Source organism: Excalfactoria chinensis, chromosome 1, assembly GCF_039878825.1.
Source record: "Excalfactoria chinensis isolate bCotChi1 chromosome 1, bCotChi1.hap2, whole genome shotgun sequence".
Lineage (NCBI taxonomy): Eukaryota > Metazoa > Chordata > Aves > Galliformes > Phasianidae > Excalfactoria > Excalfactoria chinensis.
Genome location: NC_092825.1, coordinates 75,419,845 through 75,441,324, shown reverse-complemented (window position 1 = coordinate 75,441,324; position 21,480 = coordinate 75,419,845). Strand labels below are relative to the sequence as shown.

The following is a 21,480-nucleotide window of genomic DNA, read 5'->3' as shown; positions in this document are numbered from 1 at the left end:
GCCACTTTGTTTGCTCCTAATATAAATTTACTAGATCCACCTGTACCACATCTTAAAATTGATGCCAAGAGGGTCACATTTGTAATTCATACCTATTATTATGCATTAAATGCTAGAAACATCAGTTCATCACTGCAGTTAAATTTTGCCAGACGTTTTTGATTGTCTAAAAAATTAACTTGCACGAGGGGAAAAAACAAAACCATTTAGCTCTGCATATTCCATAATAACCTACTTGAGTCAGAGACAGTTATGAAATATAATTTATGTAGCTGCAGAATTTTAGAATTAGGTTTTAAGATCTGTTTGGAAACGCTGACTGTTTTAACTATACATATAAAATCATAAAAACGGGAGATTACGGTGGTTTTATGACACCAGCATTTTCAACAGCAGATCCTACACTAAATCATCAAATCCTATTTCTCCACTAAGTGTGTATATATATATATATTTCAGTATGATTGTATTTTTAATAAAAGGAAATATTTGGAGAATAAAAAGTAAGTCTTCAGGCCTACTTCCATCCCTGAAAGACCACTTATCTCACATTCTAGGCATGTAAGCATCACAAGCTTAGTTCGCATTGTGCCAAGTGCTAAGAATGTAAATTTGGAATAGTGGAGGAAAGAGGAGACAAGCAGCTTTAAGCTATCTTCAGCTTTCCTCTCTGGTTCAGTTAAACTTACAGCATTTCCCAGCCAAATTTGGGCAGCCAAACATAGGCAACGTGATGCAGAGCTGTGTACAGAAAATAGAGGGTAACTGTTGTAGAAACAGTTATTATCAGCATTGCAACATGCAGGATTTCAATGTGTCAGGGACAATGTTGGCTCCTCCTTTAAGGCAGTATTCCAGTTGTGCTGCTAGAATGGTGTCTACTGGGTACATTCTGGGTGACTGCCAAGAAAGAATATGCTCTTCTAGGTCGGTAATAGAGACTATGCATCTGAAAAATGATCCTCAGCTGCTTTCTCACCATCCATCCTACATACGTTACTTTTTTGGTTATTTTTATTGTTATATCTCCCAATTGGAAGGTAAGCATCTGCTGAAATTTCTTCACCTTGGCTGTTCTAGATGCTGGTTATGGATATCACTTCCTTTCACTTTAGACTGTTTTTTCTCTCTTTCCTCTGCCTGCTGCTGATGCTGGTGTACTGGCATGTTCCAAAGACAACTTTTGCATGCGTGGCCTGTCTAACTTTTATCCAGATTTAACGAAACGGATCCGTACTTCCTATCAGAGTAAGTTCTATAAAGGTTAGGCAAATAGAATTATCATGATCAGACTATGCCTGACTTCAACCCATGTGTTTGTGCTTTGTAATGTGTTTCTTAAACACATTCAGCATGCATGCAATTTATTACACTTTGTAATGTCAACCATGTCTCATTTTGACAGTTTTCTCTGTTACACAGATATTTCAGATCTGTTTTTCTCTTCCAAAACAATCAATGAGAAAGCCTCATTGACTAATATGGGAAAAATCTGGCCTTAGAAATGAATTTTCAATAATGCTATGGTCTTGATGAGAGTATTTTCCTTTGGTTTTGTTTTCATTTCAGTGTTCACCTACTTATATGAAGCATTTCTTGTTTTGCAATGGCACTGCCTGGTTATACTTTTTAATTAATTCTTCCCTATTCTCAGAAGAGCAATGCGGTTTAAAAATCTGCCGATTGGGTTGCATGCTATGGCATTTTAAATTTTAATCTTGGTTTGGTACTTGAATATTTGGCTTTGGGGAGCCATCCCGTGGCTCTGATCTTTAATGGGGAATATAAAGTGGGTATAAAAATACATACATCAAAGAGTTATGAAAATGAATGTTTTTTATATTTTAAAATTTGGAACTATAGTGATATGTAATTTAAATATTAGCATTCATCACTGCACAACGTGATGAACAAAGCTGTAATTAATTTTGCAAAAATGACTGTTAAACCAACAAGCTGTATGTATCTTAATTAACTGTAGTGCTTATATGTAATTAGGTCTCCAGGATGCCTCTTATTCATCTCTTGTTAAAGTGTTCTTTGCAGAACAACTGGATGGGCAGTTTTACATTCAATAGTCAGTGCAGGCAAGATAAAGAAAGGGGTGATGATTGTTTTAGCTTTTCGTGTAAATACAAAACTGTATGGCTGTTGAAGTACATTTGTATGCTCTCTAAAGAGATTGTTTCATCTTTCCAGATAGATTATTTAGCAACTAATTTATGTGATTTAGTGTGATGGTACTTCATAAAAAGAGTCTATTTAGTTAGAAGGTCAGTTAGAAATCTAGCAGCCCATGAAAAGGTCTGGTTTGAAATGTTTTATATTTTAATGGTCAGGTCTTTCTAATTACAAGTCTATTAGAACTCAAGAGACAAACAGCAGTCAAAGGCTTACAAGTTTCCACAAAAATAACAACAAAAACCCCTACAAAAATAAGACTAAAAAGGACCAATAAGTCCAACATGTTCATCCACAATGACAAACAGAGCTCACAGATTTTAAGAGCTGAATATTTCTAATCTTGTTTCTACATTTAACCCTAAAAGCTTTCTGTATACTGCATAGCTGAAATCTGTGATTTTGACTCTTGTTCATTAGCACTATTAACTCTTTCCTCGAAAACTGTTTTGTTTTGCCTTTGTTATTTGATACTTTTGTAGGAATATGCACTGATTGTCTGGTGCATCTTTCAGGTGGTTAAGACCAAGAACAAGGCAAGAATGTGCTAGAGTATAAAGTATCTTAGTTAGTGAGCAGTAGTTAAGAATATCTCCAACTCTCAAGTTGAGTTTTGCTACTTTTATGAGAGATAGAAGTTTTAAGTGTGTTATTGAGGGTGGATTTAGGATTATGATCACAAGCTTATTCTTGTAAGGGACAATAACAGGAAAAGAAACTGCTCAAAACTTATACTATCAAGGTAAAAGCAGGAATAGGAATAGCTGTGATAACATAGGCAGCAGGTCTACAGTACTGAGGATTATATGAATGGAAATTGAAGTTAATGGGAAGGCATATCAGGAGTTGATTCAATTAAAGTAATGAGCTAGGAAGATAATATCATGAAGGTCAATTTGAGAAAATCAGACTAGTATTCACTGAAGCCAAAGAAAAGATTGTGTTGTGGTTTAACCTAGTAAGCAGATAAACACCCTGCAGTCATTTGCTCTCTTGACCGCATCAGAATGGAATGGGAGGGAAAATCAAGGAAAAAGCAGAACTCATAGGTTGAGATAAAAAATATTTAGTAAGATGGAAAAGAAAGAGAGAAATAACAAGAATGATAATATACATATACAAAACGTGATGCGCGAAACAGTTTCTTGCTACCTTCTGACTGATGCCCAGCCAGTTCCCAAGCAGATGCTACCCCCTCCAACAACTCCCCTCAGTTTTATAGTTCATCTTCACACAAAGTCATATGGTATGGAATATCCCTTCGGCCAGGTTAGGTAAGCTCACCTGGTTCTGTTCCCTCCCGTTTCTTGTGCCCCCAGTCCCCATGCTGTCAGGACAGTATGAGAGGCTGTCAAACTGAAACATCCTTGGCTCTGTACAGCACTGCTCAGCAACAACTGAAACATCTGTGTGTTATCAACCTTGTTTTTTCCCAAAGCCAAAACGGCATTACATCAGACACTCTGAAGATAATCAGCTCTGTCCTAGCTGAAACAAGGACAGATTATCAATGAGCAGTATACTTTTGTTAGTCATTTTGAAGGTAATTTTCTGCAAGAAACTGTTTGATTTTGCACCTAGCCTCTGTATCCAGAATTAGCTTTATGTTCCAAGAAAGGAAGCAATACTATGGGTTAAAGTGTCAGGGAAGAGAATGGTACTGTTTACTATTCTGAAGTAGCAAAGAGAGAGATTTCAGGGAAGAAAAAGAAAAAAAAAAGAGGTTATACTAACAGTATTAAGTAGTTCTGGACACTGGTGAGTAAAGTTTAGAAAGACAGGAATTCTACTTGAAGATGGGCAGACGTAAACAAAGAAGAGATGTGTTTATGTATCCTTAGGGTAACACAAGATCACCCTGGACAGAGAGATAAAGGGTTGATGTTTCAGTCTGAGGTGTCTTTCAACTGAAGGAGTGGAAAAAAACATCAAGCAGGGGAAAGAGGCAATGTTCTGAAGATAAGAGATTTGCCAAGGGAAAGACATGATCAACAATGACAAGGTCATCTGATATATGGAAATGTTACAAAATGTAGCCAATCATCTGTTGAGAACTTGATATGAATGGTCTATACTTGTGTGAAGCAAACTCAAAAGGGCCGAGAGTGAACTTAGAGCCTTAAGGCAGCACTTTCAGTGGTTTGGAAGGTGGAAATGAGAAGGGAGAAGCAAGGGTTGAAAAGGCAGGAAAGGAAACGTAGTAAACTCTAGATATATTGTAGTGTGAGAGGCTGGAAATATAAACACTTCTTGTGTTTGGTGCCCCCATTCTTTCTTTTTTTTACCATCTGCTGGCAGCTGTCTTCACTTGTAGCAAGACTACATGCCAAAATAGTGGTGCTGAACTAAAGTGGAGGAATGTTGGCTTTTTTTTCCTTAACCAGTCAAAATTAAGTTGTATGTTTTTGCCCAGGAGTAGATAGCATCTATTTTTATATTAAAATGAATATATTTTCATGTATCTAGAGAGATTGTACCTGCAGCGGAACATAAAACTACAAACTTAATAAATCAGTTTGATCTCCTAGTAGAAGTTCATGCCATCAAAAGAAATTCATACCATCTGTCAGTAAAACGAGAAAATAGTCTTTATGAGGAATCCAAAGAGGCAACAGGTTAAAATTGTGTTTATCCATTAAAAAAATAGTCTTCAGAATTCATAGTTTTCACTGAGAAATATGTTCCTCCTTCAGGCCTGCCCTTTGAGAGAATGAGAGCAGAAGTAACCTTGTTGCTGAAGGAAGACACAGAACACTGTGTTATGAGTCATTACTTATCAGTAATTAACACTTGAAGTGACACCTGTCAACACAGCAGAAGCTAATCTAGGTTGAGTTTAAAGTTAACATCTATGTTCTGAGCAAGCTGCCTTTTTCAAAGAATGCATTATATTTAAATACAAAAGAAATAGCATGATAATTCAGTGCAGAGACTTAAGAATTAAAATGATACTGAGCTCACTTATTGGTTAGTGAATATTTGTGATAATTTGTTTACAGTTTATTAAATTATAACAAAAAATGTGATGGCTTGGATGCCTTTAGTAAATTGGAAGTCTGAATCATGTAATCAGAGATTCAAAGATGCTGTTATTCTTTACTAGACGTTATGTTTTTGATCCTTTAGTCAGATTTTTGTTTCTTTAATAAAGAAGAAATGGGAATCACAGTAAGCTTTGAAAAGTATCCGTGAGTTGTCTTTAAAACTACTGTATGCCTCAGAAGGTGTACTTGTATATTTCAGGTTTTCATGTTTATAATTTCTTCTGAAGCAGAATAATGTCAGCAAAATAATGTACATCTTCTGACAGGTGTCTGTTTCAATTCCCAAAATCAGTTATTTGCATTTAGTTTCCTGCCATGTTCTTCTTACTGTAGTTGGACTCAAAATTTGCTAACTTTAGCAAAAATATCTTGGGACAGAGATTGGGCCTAGAGAACTTAAAAGCAGGAAATGAAAGTGTTTCTTAATACAACATCAGTAGCTGTTGTAGCCTCTCAAAGATCATCAAGGATGGAAATACATATGAGAAATTATTAAAATGGTTTCCTTAAAAAGGGAATTCGAAAAAAAAACACTAGTACAAAGGAGAGCTTTCTTATCTCAAGAGAATCTTTAATGTTTAATGGAGTCAAAGATCAACAAAAATTGAGACACGTGTTTATTCCTTTCAGTGATTGCAGATTATGCAACATGTTGTAACATCTTCATCTTCTTTCTTAGCTTACATGAGTTTAGAGATTACAGAGTCTAAGATTTTCTTCCCTGGTTAGGCAAAATGGCAAGTAGAAAATGGTTGGGAGGAGAAAGTGGTTTGTTTCCCAGAGAAAGAAGGCAGTCTGACAAAAAAGGAAGGCAAAGTGATGGATTCAGATCTTTCAGTGCTTTGTCATGAAGCATTAGTTAGGAGACAAAAAAAGTAGTTTTTTCTCAATTTTTTTCATCCTTCCTTCCTGTTTTGACATTATGGATGAAAAAGTACAAAAAGTTAAAAGAATCCTGTATGGGAAACTGGTAATCACAGCCTGAACCTCTGATTAATCAGCTGGGGCAAGTGTTGGGTCAGCTGTGGGAGCACAGGTGAGACTAATTTAGCTGTGCTCCCAGAAGGGGTGGAGCTTGACTCCACCTCCTCTAGACCTCATTTAAGGGCTGACCACCACTAAGGCAGCATCTCTTGGAGGTTGCTCCTTGGTAGAGATTGCCTCAGTGTTTCCCAGCAGACTGAAGGCTTCCATATGGGTGAGTTTTTCCTATAAACAGGATTTCTGTTATCATATTTGTATCATTCCACCTTACAGTTCCCCACCGTATCATGTTATTGGAACTGCACTTCTTTGTTTCAGTGTTTCTGGTCCAGTGATTTTGAGCAACCTGAACTAGTAGTAGATGTCCCTGTTCATAGCAGGAGAGTTGGACTAGATGACCTTTAGAGGTTTCTTCTTACTCGTATGATTTTAAGACTCTATTGTTAATTCAACAAGGTTAGAACAAAAGTTTGGGTATATAGGTAGATGATAAGTAGAACTCAGTGTTTCTAAGCAAGGAAGATTGATGCCAGGGGAAGAGTTGCAAGTAACAGTACTTAAGCAAATCTAAGTGTTCACGACTAAGCGTGCTTTTGGAGGACACGGAGGACTCATAAGTCTCCACACTATAATTAAGAGCTATCTGTGTAAAAGTGCACATTCATCGTTCTAAAACGCCATAATATCAAATGTTTTTTAAACTTTTCCCAAACATACAGAGATTCTGGTCTTCTCAAAGTGGTTGTTCTTTTTCTTTCAGAACAGTGGTGTGATTTGATGCTTTTCCTACATAAGACAGTGGCACCAATGTACCTTGAGCTCTAACACTGATTCTGTAAACTCCCCAAAAAATACTTTTTATTCAGAAGTAAAATCTTACCTGGGATTTGGCAATGGGGGTTGAAAGTTAATGATCCTTGAGGTCCCTTCCAACTCAAGCCGTTCCATGGTTATAAGTGTAGCCAAGAGTAACTGTACAGAATTTAGATTGATTTCATTAATCATAGCACCGTAACCATATTGTCAAGTTCTAGGAAACTCCAGTACTGCATTTGGAAAAGGATCGATGTTCATTATTCCATTTTATGTTTCTGTACCTTACAAAAACACTCAACAGTCAGCCCATGGTAAAGGATAGTAAAAGCTCAGATGTGCCCGATCTGTGCTAACGATGGGTTTTAGTTTGTTCACAAACACAAGCTCATGCTTAAGCACTTTTAGCTAGGATTACATTACTTGCTGCTCTGCTCCGTGGTAGACTGCTGCAGATGAGTTCCTCACAAATTTCTTTTAAATGATATGTAAGGTGTCTTGTCCAAAAAACTCCTTGTTATATTCAGACAATACCATCACCTATGTGCTCTGTAAAATGAGCAGTCTTCTGTCAGTGCATCTAAAAGATTCTAGCATTGTAGTGATGATACTCTTTTATTCACTTTCTTCTTTTACAAGTATTCACTCTTTTTTTTCCTTCTTATCCATGTCCCCTCACCCCATTTTATGGTTTCTGCTGTGCATTCTGCAGCACATGAAAGTATAGAACTGATTCCACATCTCTTGAACAGGGAAGTCTAAATTTCTTATGAATCACAAACATTTAAATTTTAAACTGCTTTTACTTGATTTCACTCACAAAGTATAGTGACTCTGTCTACCCTGAGGCACTTGGAAAACAAATCTGATTTAACAAGAGGTGTGATTTTTGAAGTAGACCTAAATTTCTGTAGGGACAGCCTGATAACTACAGTTATTCTGAAATAGGTGTTGCCCTCATGTTTCACGCTGTTCCTTTCTCCACTATGACTTTGAAGTGCAGAATATCATCAACCAAGAAAGCTGAAGCATGCCCTGTTAGATTGTAACTTAACTTTTTAACTCCGTTTTTTCAGGCCTGACTGAACTCAGTGACAGTCCAGTTTCCCTGGAGCTAGAGCGTTGCAAGTCTCCCACTTCAGGTAAAGGTGATTGGCTTCTCTTCCTGCAGTCTGTATAAGCCATTCATGTCATGCATCACTGTATTTCATTAATCCCTAAGAAGTGAAGTGTATAATTGCAGATCCAAATAGAAGAATTTTCTGGAGAAGTGCTTGTTATGTAGTACAATGAAATCCAAAATCTGTTCATTTAAAGAAAAGTTATTAGAGTGTGGGGCATCTTGAAGTGAAGAGTATGTAAACCCTGGAGCTGATGCAGTACGGGTATACCTTTTATCTCACATGAACTCACCACTTTTGTCAGTGGATAGTTTCTCTGTTTACTGAAAGGCTTTGTATTTTAATAGGGAGTCCCTGTGACTGTGTGTCAAAACACAGAATTGTTTGAAAGGACCCCCTTGGTGCCTCAGTGCTGTAACTTGCAGTGGAAACATAACCTTAAACAAAAAATATTAGTTTATCATTTTGACCCTGCTCTGAAATCCTGAAATTTAAGTACTTACAAAGGTTTTTAATCTTGCCTGTAGTCCTTCAGAATGTGGAGTTCAGCACATTCCTAGAGACTTTTTCTGCATGTGCCTGGTGTGCACTGATCTCTTTTAACATGAGTTTGGTGTCTTAAACTTAGTTGCTTAGAACTGTTTTCTAATAGTTGACTTTTATGTGTGATAGAAAATAAGCACATGTAGCTTTGATACATTAATTTTGTTTATGGTTTGCATAGCACAGTTCTTTACCTTCTAGGCTGGTAAATATTGGTAGATATTTCTTTCCTTAGTTATGGTAAAAATTTCTCAGAAATGTGCCATTCAAGTCCTTTATTATTTCACATATTTTGTTCTAATAGGACACTGTCACCTGAAATGTAACACAGTATTTAGTAACCAACAAAAATCTGAAGCCAAAAAAATGTTCACGTGACACATGAAGGACTAAAATAAAAACAGTTGTTTTATACTAAATGTACATTTCCTTTTGCTGTTGCAACCCAGATGCTGTAGACATGAGATATCTTAGTTCTAAGACAGAACTGATAAAGCTGTAAGGGCTCAGACTCTTGAGGTTGGCTCAGAAACTCGTTATAAGGAACTTTTTTTTTTTTTAAAATGATGACACAGTAAAATTAGTCCATTTTGTGGGCCGCAGGGATCCATCCTTTCAGAACTCTCTCCAGAAACAGGGTACAAATTCTCCTTTTTACTGAAAACTAAGAGATTACTGACGTGGTAAACGTATGTGCATGTGATTAATTTTATAGTAATGAGTGAAATCCATAGCATCTGATGTTTTCTGTAGTTAAAATTGATTTTTCCCTCTGTGATTGATCAAAAACACCAAACTCATACACAGTTGTATTAATTTGTTCTGCAGTTTATCCTGCTTTTCAGTTCTGCAGGACATGCAGCAAGGAAAAATCTCTAACTTATGAATGCTCCCTGTTTTAGCCTTTTGAGTTCTTCAAGCTATATTTAAACATTTAAATTTTTGCAAAATTAATTGCTGTTTAAAGTAGAAATTACTTTTACCATGACTGATATTAATTACTTTTTAAGCATACATCTTGTAAAACTGGATAAAATTCAGACCAAACATCCAGAGAAACCAACCTCAAAATTGTGACCACCAAGCATGTGGGAGTAGTACTACCTGGTGCTTCTGAACACATCCTCACAACCACATACTCCTGTTGGCATACAGGGGAGCAGCTTGATCCTTGGTTCCATCACAACAGGAATGATATGGGAAACTACACTGCACTGACTCAAGTGCAAAGCAGTCTTCAGGAAGGATCGCTCTAGCATTCTAATTGCTGGTGTAGATACAATTTCACTTCTGAGTGTGCTGTTAGTAACTTGGTCTGATTTCACTTCCTGCTGGGCCCCTAGAACAGTGCTGTTAAAGGCTTTTTCAAGAACTTAAACAGTCTCTTGCCTCTTCATATCTTGGTCAGACCCTGAATATTGCTTAGACTACCTGGGCTATCTGGCCATCTTTGTTTTCCTGAAAAACCTGTGTTGCCTCTAACATCCTACTACTTGTTGATATTTAACCTCTAACTGAGGTTCTGTGATAAGAGCCAGTGTCAACTCCAGTAATTCAGTTTTGTTTCTCTATTCTGCCAAGTCAAAATTAGACATTTGTGTTCTACTGCTGATGTGAGTGTCAGAGCACTGAGCAAAAGACATAATGCTGAAAATTAAACCTTATTGTATTTGCAGGGCTGTTTTCTAGTTCAGAACAAATCAAACTTCTTCCATTATGCAATACTTTAAACATGTTCAATAAGGCTGTCTTTTCAGGTTTTCCTCCTGTACAATCTGGGAAAGTGTGGCTTTGCAGAGAAAAGTGAAAAAAGCAACATTTTTCAGTCTAGAACATGAAATTGATCTCATTGCCACATAGGGATAGTAGCAAGTGAGGAAATAATCAGCCTTTCAGATTAAGTGTGATAGACAGAGGAAAAGAATGGTCTTTCTTAAACACTGTTATCTTCTTTCAATTAAATTACCATTGAATAATGCATTTCCAATACTCTGCTGAAAGACAAGGAGTTAACAGATCCATTTGTAAAGCTCTTCTTATTTGTGAATATCTAAGAGGTGGCAGTTTCCACTCTTAGTAAACATATAGTGAATATAACAGCATATGTATAGAATAACACTTCTAAAAGTGGCAAAATGAGGAACGCTTGTCTTTATGAAGTATTTCATGGGTACGATGATGCAGTACAACATGTCATATAGTGATATCTGATTGGCTTTTAAAACAAATCTCAAACCATATCACAGAAAGTGGAAATGAGCTTTTTTAGGACCATCAGAATACCTCATTCTTACACATGTATACCATATTCTTTTGAAGGAGAACATCAAGCATTTTGATTGTCATTCGTGATTTTCAGTTCAAAAGATAAGGCTTTGTACTCCCTTAATTCCATGATGGATTCGGAGGGTTCGGTGTTTCTAAAGTACAATTTTTAAAAACTCTCTGAGGCCTCTTAAGCCCTTACAGTGTAAATGATTATCCAGTGCTGGAGTTAATTACTGTATGGTGTATTACAAAACAGTACCCACCAGAATAAACATGAGCTTTGTTTTTATCATCAAATAAAAAAGACTTATTCAGGGGTTTTTAGAAATGCAGTTTTACTGTTCCTTGTTTCTTTTAGCCATTTTGCATTTCAGCATGTAGCTGAGAACACAGTGAGCACAAGGAAATACATCTTTGAGAGGCCATTTCACATAATCACCCATTCCACCTTACACAGTATAGACTTATTTCAAGGATTAGAAAGAAAGAATTTAATTGGTCCTTGTCTGGGAGAGCAACTTCTGAAATGTGAGTTTTGATACAAAAATGTATTTGTTTGTTCTTAAGAAATCACCTGCATATTAGTGGCTCATATCCAGGAGGCTGTTTTGAAAGTAAAATCTCTGTTTTCTTATGTTTGCCCACAACATCAGAGGCAGTGTTGGTGGTCTGGCAGTAGAGGTTGAACTCTACTTCCATTACATTTTGTTGCTGTGTGACAGATGGCAGCAGAGGGGTAGTCTGACAGAATGGTGTCTGGCATGGGAGTGTGTGTGAAGCAAAGGTGTGTAATCACATTCTTCCATGCTGAAAAAATGGCACCTGTTGACATTCACTGACTCTTGCTGAATGTTTGTGGTGACCAGTGAATGTCAACACAATGAGGCTGTAGGTTGTGTGTTTCAGCAGTAGCAACATGCTCATTGCAGGCAAAAAAGCATTGCTAATGGTGGTAACTATAGTCAAGAAGAGTATTTTGTAACTGAGAATGTTCTCTGTTGAATACCGTTGTTGTGCTCTTTGTATCCATTGTAGTTTCCATATAAATAAATAGAAGGCATTACTTTTGTAGCAGCCTACGTATGTTTAAGGCTATAGTGCTTGGAGAAGGCTGTGTGAATACTTCACAGTTGATTTCTTCGAGCTTTGGAACAGGTTCTTAAGGCAAGATTACTGGTTCTGATGACTTCCAAGTGCTATTGTCTTGATCAACAGACGAGGTACATACCATGCCAACCTCCTGTTTTCCTACATGACGTGCTTTTTGTATAGCTTGGTTTCAAGAATAACACTATGAAGTTTTTAATAGTCACTCTTTCTCAACTTTTGTGTAATGACAAAGTAGATGAAGAGGTTTTATTCCATTTGGAAATTGCTTGCGTGTTTGTTTTCCACAAGAATATGTGCCGTTCAAAACACTGTGTGTGTGTGAAAACCGTGTCATTTTTCTTGAAACATGATTATAAGTAACAGTTCCAACGTAACCATTTCTACTTAGTTACATTACATTAAAAGGATTGTTTATTAGTTAGAAGTTGTTAAGGAGATCCTAGACTGGATAGGTCACATTTTATCACTTCTCCAGTGTTTCTGATCAGACAAACTAATGCTTACTTAAGATCTCAAGAATGGATGTGTATGCCAGAGATTAGCAGGGAGCGGTATGACTGATGAGAGGTAGCCTGGGTGTTTGAAGTACCTGAGCTCACTGCTGGGATGCAGAAGGGGCCAGCAGCAACCTGTAGACCACAAAGGCAGGTGCTAAGTGAGGGAGCAGGGCAAGACACGGCCCTGGTCTGCCAGGTGAGAATGTCAGTGCAGGAGTCTGGGTCCAAATCAGCCTCAGGCAAGGCAGATACATGACAAGAGCTGAAGCACAGGGCAGGGCCAAGTTAGGCCATGTGTCTTATCTTGCACTATGACATCGCAATTTTTACCAGCTGCCTCCAGCATTAATGCAAAGTAACAAACAGTTCGGATGGCTTTCTGAGCCATTATGCTCTACTTCATTCTTAAATTAAACTGGTTTTCATAAGCTCATTCTCAGCAAGATGTGAGATCATACTATGCATGATCCTTCTTTATTATGAATGTAGAGAGAGTAAAATAAACATGTTTTAGGGATTAAAAATAGTTTATATAGTAATACCTATATTCCTATCAGTTTATTATTAAAATGACTCTCCCACCCCACCTCAACAGCAACCTCCCCCCCCCAAAAAAAAAAAGAAAAAAAAAAAAAAGTATTAACACGATTAACACTTTTAATCACAATAAAGGGTAAAATTAACTCCATCTTTTGACTTTTCCATTTGCATTTTCGTAGGTCCAGAGGAGGGCCACTAAGATGATCAGAGGGCTGAATTACCTCTCCTATGAAGAAATGTTGAGGGAACTGGGATTGTTTAGCTTGGAAAAGAGAAGGCTCTGGGGAGACATCATTATGGCCTTCCGATACTTGGAGGGAGCATATAAATTGGCTGTTTGCAAGGATGGATACTGATAGGGAAAGGGGGAATGGTTTTAAACTGTGGCTGGGGAGGTTTAGGTTAGATATGAGGAGGAAGTTATTCACACAGAGGGTGGTGATGCACTGGAACAGGTTGCCCAAGGAGGCTGTGGATGCCCCATCCCTGCAGGCATTCAAGACCAGGCTGGATGTGGCTCTGGGCAGCCTGGGCTGGTGGTTGGCAACCCTGCACGTAGCAGGGAGGTTGAAACGAGATCATAATTGTGGTTCTTTTCAACCCAGACCATTCTATGATTCCATCATTTCCTTATGAAAAATCCTTTCTAATTTTACCCCCTTCTTACCGTGTTCCCTGCTACAAAAGAATCCCACACTCATGCCTCTGTTTTACCTGTTTTAAGGTCAGGATGCCTATACTATCTTTGTGCCCACAGCCCAGCTCATCAGATTTTTGCTCCCTTTCTTTTCCAGCTACAGTTCTTACAGCATTCTGTGCCTGTTAGTTTACAGCATTCAGTATAGTATGCCTGTTTGGTCTGGGAGCAGCTGCAGGAGCTCACAAATTGAGTCTGCACACAGATAATTGGGAGCTATTTCTGCGATCTCCCAGTTTATACATACATGATACAGTTTGAAAATAGCTTTGTAAAAAGTTTTGAGAAAAAGACAGTTTGTAAAAAAAAGAATTCTGTTGTACAGGAATAGCTGTAGTACTGAAATAGAACACCTTAAACCACCTGTTTATTAAGCCCAAAGCCTTCATGATGACAGCACTAATGAGATTCCCTTAGTGTTAAATGTGGTTAGGTTTTATACTTCTTAAAACAGCACGATTTAGACTGTGATCCCTGCGACCTTCCCTAGGAATTAGAAATCCTTTTTGGGGAGGCTGGTTGGGCAAGGTGTTGTCAGTCCCTGAAAACAGAAAGAGATTGTATTGCAAGTGCATTTTTTTTTACCTGTATAGCAAGGCATTGGTTTTGTGAAGAAGTAACCTCTGTTCTCAGTGCAAAAGTATATGACAGCTCTCCAGATGAATGGAATGCTTTCAAAAGGCTCTTCTGAAATTTTGCTTGGCTTTTGTATTAGTGCTCAAGATGGATACACAAGCCAAACACTAGGTGTCCAAATCAGAGAATTTTCACATAGTGGTATTAGGGATGTATATTTTTGTGTTGGATTGATCTCCTCACGTAGCTTTAAAGCATCCAGTTAAAATGACACCCAGAAATGGATTGGCCTGAGTGTTGTGCTGCTTCTGTTGATATCAAGAGGTTGCTCAGGAGTCAGAAAGGCTTCTCAACTTTTCTCCAGGGGAGAAACAAAAAAAATCATAGGTGACATATGATATTTTCATCTGCCAAATTGCAGGTTCTGTAGTTTATGACATTGCCAGATTCTTTCAGTGGCTCTGTTGACTTGAAATGGTAAGTGGCTGTTCTGGGCATCCTTCTGACCTAAAAGCTTATTAAATAGAAATTACAGGGGACTTGTTCCTTACATTCCTATGTCCCAGTGTTCCTGTCACTGTCATACTTACTATGTGGGACTTGTTTTTTTTTTTGTTGTTTGTTTGTTTTTATTTAGAAATATAATAATTAGCTATTAAATACTTCATTATTCTCTACCAATGACAGACAGTATGGGTAAAGGGAAGAAGCCAGAAAACAATGTGAACAAACTGAATGAAGACAAAATAAAAGAGCCGTATTGGAAATGAAGTCTTCTGAGTAAACAATAAAAGATTTCTTGAGGCATTCTTTTAACAAATTTAATACTTTTTGACTGCTACAAGACATGCTTCATTTCAGCTCTCTGGTGTTCATTGTTTTAAAATGTGCTCATGTGTAAGGAAATGAAAACATTTTTGAACAGAAGCAAAATAATAGTTTTGTTTTGTATTCAAAACGCAACAGATAATTAAATCTTCAGCAAACTGAGTGCAATATTTTGATGTCTGAATAACGCTACATTTTATCCTGCAGCTGTTGTATTTCGTTTCTGTTCAATGTCTTCTTTTCTATAGTCTATACAATGCTGTGTTTTGTCTCCATTACCACCACGATATGCCCTCTCTTTTTCAAATGATATCTTGAGTACGATCTCATCAGAACTCATAATTTCACTGTGCCCTCTTAAATAAGTTGGTTTCCAGTTGTTTAAATATTTGTGATATGCTGTATAACCAGCATTTGCAATATCTGCCTTCTTTTTTTTTTTTTTTTATACCATTCCTGTCATCTCAAGGTAAGATATTGCAGCACACAGCCTAAGCTATGTATAGCACCATTCGTTTATTGAGAGCTGGAGTGATGTTTTTTCAAGGAGTTTTTTTGTCTAGTTACATTGAATGGTGTACGTGAAAATATTTAAACCATTATCCTGTTTTATGTGCTGATTTAAAAATGTGTGCTACAAACTTTCAGCATGATGTTGACCAGAAGGTGGCATGTTGTTTTCCCTCGCTCCTTTTTCTTTGTTAATTATTAACAACTGCCTTTCTCCTTTTTCTGTTGTTTCAGTTAAAGGATCAAGAAAGTTAAGTCTGCCAACAGATCTTAAGACTGATCTTGGTACGGTAGGCGAAAGCCAGCAGCTTTAAACTTTCCTTGCATTCATTGGCGAGACATTTTACCAACCGATCCATAGATAACACAATAACCTTGGAGGCTGTGTCTGAAAAGGCTTTCTAAAAACCACCTATTAACCCATACAGTTCTGTTGGCAGCTCTCGGCATTTTGGTTGTTTAATATTCATTTATTTCATGTGGATACATTTTGCTAATTGTTACACACCACGTGTGTAATATTTGTTGATGAAGTGGCTCCTGAACTTCTGACACACGTGAACCATTATAACTGATTGTCAGCAATGTTGATCTCTGCCTATAACAGCCACTGCATGCGCTAGTCTGTTTTCTTTATCTGATGTACAAATTCTGTGCCACAGCAGTAATAAGGCAGTTGAACGTATGTATTTTATGGTTTTTGAGCTTTGGAGAAGTAGATCAGAAACCAGTCATTTGTGTCTCAGACCTCTCCTCATGACTTACCTTAGCTAACTGTTAAGTGCACTGTTAGTCATAACATTTTTCTTGGTTCTTTTTTAATGTTTCACTAGAAACACATATTGTAAATCAAAGCAGAAATTTCACCCCAGGAAACTTAAAATGAAAATTTAAGATCTTGCATAACCTTATAAAAAATATTTGGGGCAGATCATGCCCTCTTAAATATGCGTGTAAGGAGAATCGTTCCTGGCATTTGGGGTAGAATGTATGATTCATGCAAACATTTTTATAATTATTTTTCATATTCTCAGTGTCAAGGAGTCCTTTCTAGTTTTGCTCTCATGGGAGGTTTCTCATGTAAGTTGACTGAAAAATAAATGTGTACCAATGCCTCATTACCCCAAATGTCCCTTTAGAGATAGAAACTGAAGCTGGATCGTATTCTTGCATAATGCAACTGAACTTAATTTCTGTCACTGGGAATGTTGTGCAAGTATAAACCAATGTACCTCTGTTCCCCAAGGCAAAAGTTAGGGGAATAAATAGGCCTTCAACATTATAAATGACTGAGGAACATAGAAAATCACTAATAGCTCCTGACAAAGATTAAGTAAATAAAGGCTGCAAACTCATTGGGAAATTAAGTCCAGATTGTGCAGATCTCAGTGTACAGATGAAATAAGCTGAAATGATTTGCTCCATCTTTAACAACAATGTTTGAGAAACTAGGATTGTAGGAAAACATCCAAAAAATAGAGTGGAAAATTATAAAACTAATACTCCAAAAAGGTAAAAAGAGTAATGCAGGCAGCTATAGACCTTTAGAATTACTTTTACCACTAAGTAAGTGGGCAGTTATTATGAGTGAAGGTGAATACATGGAGCATTGAAATAGTTCTAGAGTAGGATATAAGGCTAAACTATACTGTGTAGGTTGAACTTCTTGTTGTTATTTCAAAATATCATCTTGAAAGACACATAGTATGGAATAAACATAAATTATGCTAGCTGGCCTGAAATTCCTGAAACATCAGAAAAAGACAAATTTCATGTGCAAAAGACTGAAATTATAGGTATTTAACAAAGCAAGAAACATATCAATGTAACTAGAAGTGGTGAGGACTTTACTGTATACTGTAGAAATCGATATTAATATTCTATTTGGTACAATATCTTGAGACAGACAACTTTCACATGTCAGAGGAAATAAAATGCCTTACCTACAGTTTTCTTAACAATCCTACTGGACCATATTGTAAGAATTGTCCAGATTATATTAAGAAAAAATGAAGGCATTTTTAATGTAAAAAAAAAAAAAAAAAAAAAAAAAAAAAAGAAAAAACCGTGCCCAACTCCTCACTGTTCTGTTCCTCAGCATGGCATCATATGGTATGGGACATCCATTTTGCTCAGCTGTACTGGTTGTGTTCTATCTCCTTGTGTACCCCATTCCCTTTGCTGGCAGGACAGTACCAAAAGCTGTAAAGTCTTTGACTTAGTGTAAGCACTGCCCAACAGCTAAAACAACATATTCATCCTAAATCTAAAACACAGCACCATGCCAGCTACCAGGAAGAAAATCAACTCTATCCCAGCTGAAGCCAAGACAAGAGTGAATACTTGAATCTGTGCTTTCAAAACAGTCCTGTTTCTACCATTCCTCTAATTACCTGCACTCACTATTTTTGAATAATGTTGAACAAGTTCAACTTGAACTGAAAATAAGTATAAGAAGGTCATTTTCAACATTCTGCAGGTGTTGGAAAAAATATTCTTACAGGCCAAGAGGTATTACCAATTTTTCACCTAAGTGCTTATGTTTGCTGTTTATTTGTTATTATTACTGCAGTTACGGGGCAATAGATTGCTAAGAATGAACCCTGTAGAAGCGTCATTCAATGCATAAACTGGCAGGTACTCATGACAAATCAGCTGAAGAAGGGTTTTTTAAAAAGGAAAGGAAGGAGGGAAGGGAGGAAGGAAACCTTAGAAAGGCAGAAGATTCCTGTAAAAGATTGCAGTCATTAAAACTGCACTGTAGATAGCATAGTTTACAACTGGCTGGAAAACTTTATTTATTTCTTTATTTATTTTCATGTAAGGAGCTAAATTTAAATGAGAGTTCCTGGAAAAGGTGATGAATAATGTCTGCATTTCAGTTTTTTCTCTGCCAAATGTCCTAGCTGTGCTTGTAGAGCTCTTAGGGATTATTTATCCACTGCTGGCTGTGGCCTGAGACTGTACCATAATCTTAATGTTCTGGGGATAACAAGGCTGTCTGGCCTACGCTTGTATTTCAGGTACTCAAGTCACCACTTTCAAATGGTAAGATGGATTATGCATCTATTCCATCTGCTCTGGCTTGCAGGTTTTCATAGAGTGCTGATATACATCACCTGCTCTCAGCACTGACTGCAGTTAATTGGGGAATACGTTATCATCTGGCAGCTTAGAGTTTTGCTCACTTCTTGGGGTCTGGCTTGTGTAGTGTCCTTGCTTTCACTTTGCTTTGTATTAAAATAGGAGAAGTTAAATCTGTTTTGTGCAGAGGTGCTACCACTGCTGGCAATTGCTCAGGGAGCTGTTTGCATGTATTTAAAGGAATAATGTGTAACCCTATGACTGACAGTGTCTTTTTAAGCCTTGTCATAGTTTTCATTATGTAAAGGTATGTTGGGACTCCATTTTGACATTTGTATAACTGGGAACTTAGTTGAATACAGTATCTTTTTATTTCGATGTAGAGATTAATACCTGTTGTGGCTGAGGAACTTGTTGTTTGTGGATACCATATTTCCACAGAAACATGAGAACATACCATACACGGTGAGACCTTACAACTTCTCAATTGCTTTAGCTACTGTAAATCATTGTAGCCCAAATGCTTATTTGAGTTGGTCAGAAGGAAGATTGCTATTGCATATGCTGTACAACTTCCCTGTTGTCCTTCAGTATTTAAAGGGAGCTTATAAACAAGATGGGGACCACCTTTTGCAACATCTGATAGTGCTAGAATAGTGGGAATGGTTTGAAACTGAAAGAGGGGAAATTTAGATTAGGTGTTAGGAGGAAATTGTTTACTCGGGAAATGATGAGGCACTGGCACAGGCTGCCTAGAGAAGCTGCGGATGCCCCCCATCCCTGGAGTCATTCAAAGCCTGGTTGGATGGGGCCCTGGTCAGCCTAGTGAGTGGCAACCTTGCCCACTCTTTGAAGTCCCTTCCAACCCAAGCTATTCTGTGATCCACACACAGCTCTGAATGTCAGTATCTTTATTTTAGAACTTCATACTGTTTTTCAGATTTCTGGAAAGATTGTCTATATTTCCATGCACTGGTGCAGTGAAATTAATTATGAGGATAATTGGAATTGAAGTGAGCATCATAGAATGACTTGGGTTGGAAGGGATCTCAAGGGTCATCAGGTTCCAGCCCCATTGCCACAGTCAGGGCCACCAACCTCCAGATCTGATAATAGAGCAGGTTGCTCAGGGTCCCATCCAACCTGATCATGAACACCTCCAGGGGACAGAGCATCCACAGCTTCTCTAGGCTGCCTGTTCTGGCACCTCACCACCATCTCCATAAAGAACTTCCCATGACATCCAGTCTTGAGCTTAAGACAGTATGAAATCTGAGGCAAACACATGCAACTGCTTTTATGTGAAAGTTGTCTACTTTGCCTCACTGCCCACTTTGATCATCAGATAATATTTTTCCTCTTAGGAAGTATTTCTGCCCATTTCCTTAAAAGCCTTTAAAATTTCCAGGTGATCACAGAGAGTCAAACACAAACACCAACTGAAAATGGAGAAACTCAGTAACTGCCAATTTTTATTTAATTCCTGTGAACAGATGGTCTCACTGTAGGAATTTGTGCTATCACCTAGACTTTATTAGCCAAAGAACCGAAGAAAATGCAAATAGAGGAGGCCATTTTTCTTTCTTCCTTTTAAGCTGTGATCTTCAAAAGATTAATTTAATTTCCTATACCTTCTGCAGACGCTTATAAGGAGTAAATGAATTCTTAACATAACTCAAAGATAATGTCTCCCTTTTTATACAGAAGTAAAAAACTGGACAAAGTACCAAATAAGCTCACATTTTTCAAGGGTTTGAGAAATGCCTTCTGGTGCAGAGGCTCATAAGCTTTAATTTTAAAAGTTGAGCTCATAAAACACAGTCAGACAAAGGAGCTTTGTTTTTTAACTCTGTATTCTATTTTATGCATATACCAGGCTTGTGGAATCTGATAGATTTTTCTTTCCTCAAGTATTTATGCATATGATTGTAGTATGACAGTATCCATCATTTGTTGTCTCTGTACTTACTGAAAGGAAAGTTTCGCTTTCTGGGTGCTACTAATTCTATGAAACTGTAGCCATATATCATAAAGAAGACCTCACTTTAATTTTAGGGATGAACAGTAGGGTTGCAGTAATTCCTGCTTTCAAGGTAGTTTACTGCAGGCATTATTAGAGTTGTAGTAGACTTTGCTTTCTAGTCACTGCTTCTTATTCTGCTTCAGAAGCTGCCTCAGGACAAACATCATGCATTCACCTGGCAAAATTTTGTAGCTTTTAATCTGTTTTTGCTTGCTGCCTGGATAAACTGGTTGATTTGTAGTGGAGCGTTCCTTACTAATATCTCTGGATCTGTAATTTTGTGTGCACTGTTGAAAGACATCATAAAAGTTGCTTTCCTCCTTGGCCTGACATTTTTAGAAAAGGCAATATAGACGTCCAGCTTTAAGAAGTTTGAATTGCTTAGCAGTATACACTGATAATATGTATTTTTACATGCAAAGGAACTTATGGACTGTCCAGTATGTTTTTTTCCAGACGGCAGAGTAATTTCTGTTTGCTTTTTGGTCTGAAAATACTAGCTGATTTGAGAGATCATCTGAATTCTGCATATAGATAGAAAAATGCATAAGAATGTAAAGGACTTCTAGAAGTTGTCTAGGCCATCACCCTGCTCAAAGCAGGTCTGATTAGATAAGGTAAGTCAAGGCTGTGTCTGACAGTGTCTTGATTGCCTCCAAGA

General features: G+C 37.4%; 1 protein-coding gene across 10 annotated transcripts in view; it reads left to right on the top strand.

Moving 5' to 3' along the window:
• STXBP5L (syntaxin binding protein 5L) overlaps window positions 1-21,480 on the top strand; it is a 170,718-nt gene that overhangs the window by 118,462 nt on the left and 30,776 nt on the right. For 5 of the 10 annotated variants that reach the window (XM_072357264.1, XM_072357286.1, XM_072357241.1 and 2 more), the window contains exons 19-20: window positions 1,177-1,248; window positions 8,099-8,164. In XM_072357264.1, coding sequence (XP_072213365.1) covers window positions 1,177-1,248; window positions 8,099-8,164 — 138 coding nt within the window. Of the gene's footprint in view, window positions 1-1,176; window positions 1,249-8,098; window positions 8,165-15,946; window positions 15,998-21,480 lie in introns of all 10 variants that reach the window. The other 5 variants (XM_072357295.1, XM_072357278.1, XM_072357255.1 and 2 more) reach the window with 2 other exon arrangements.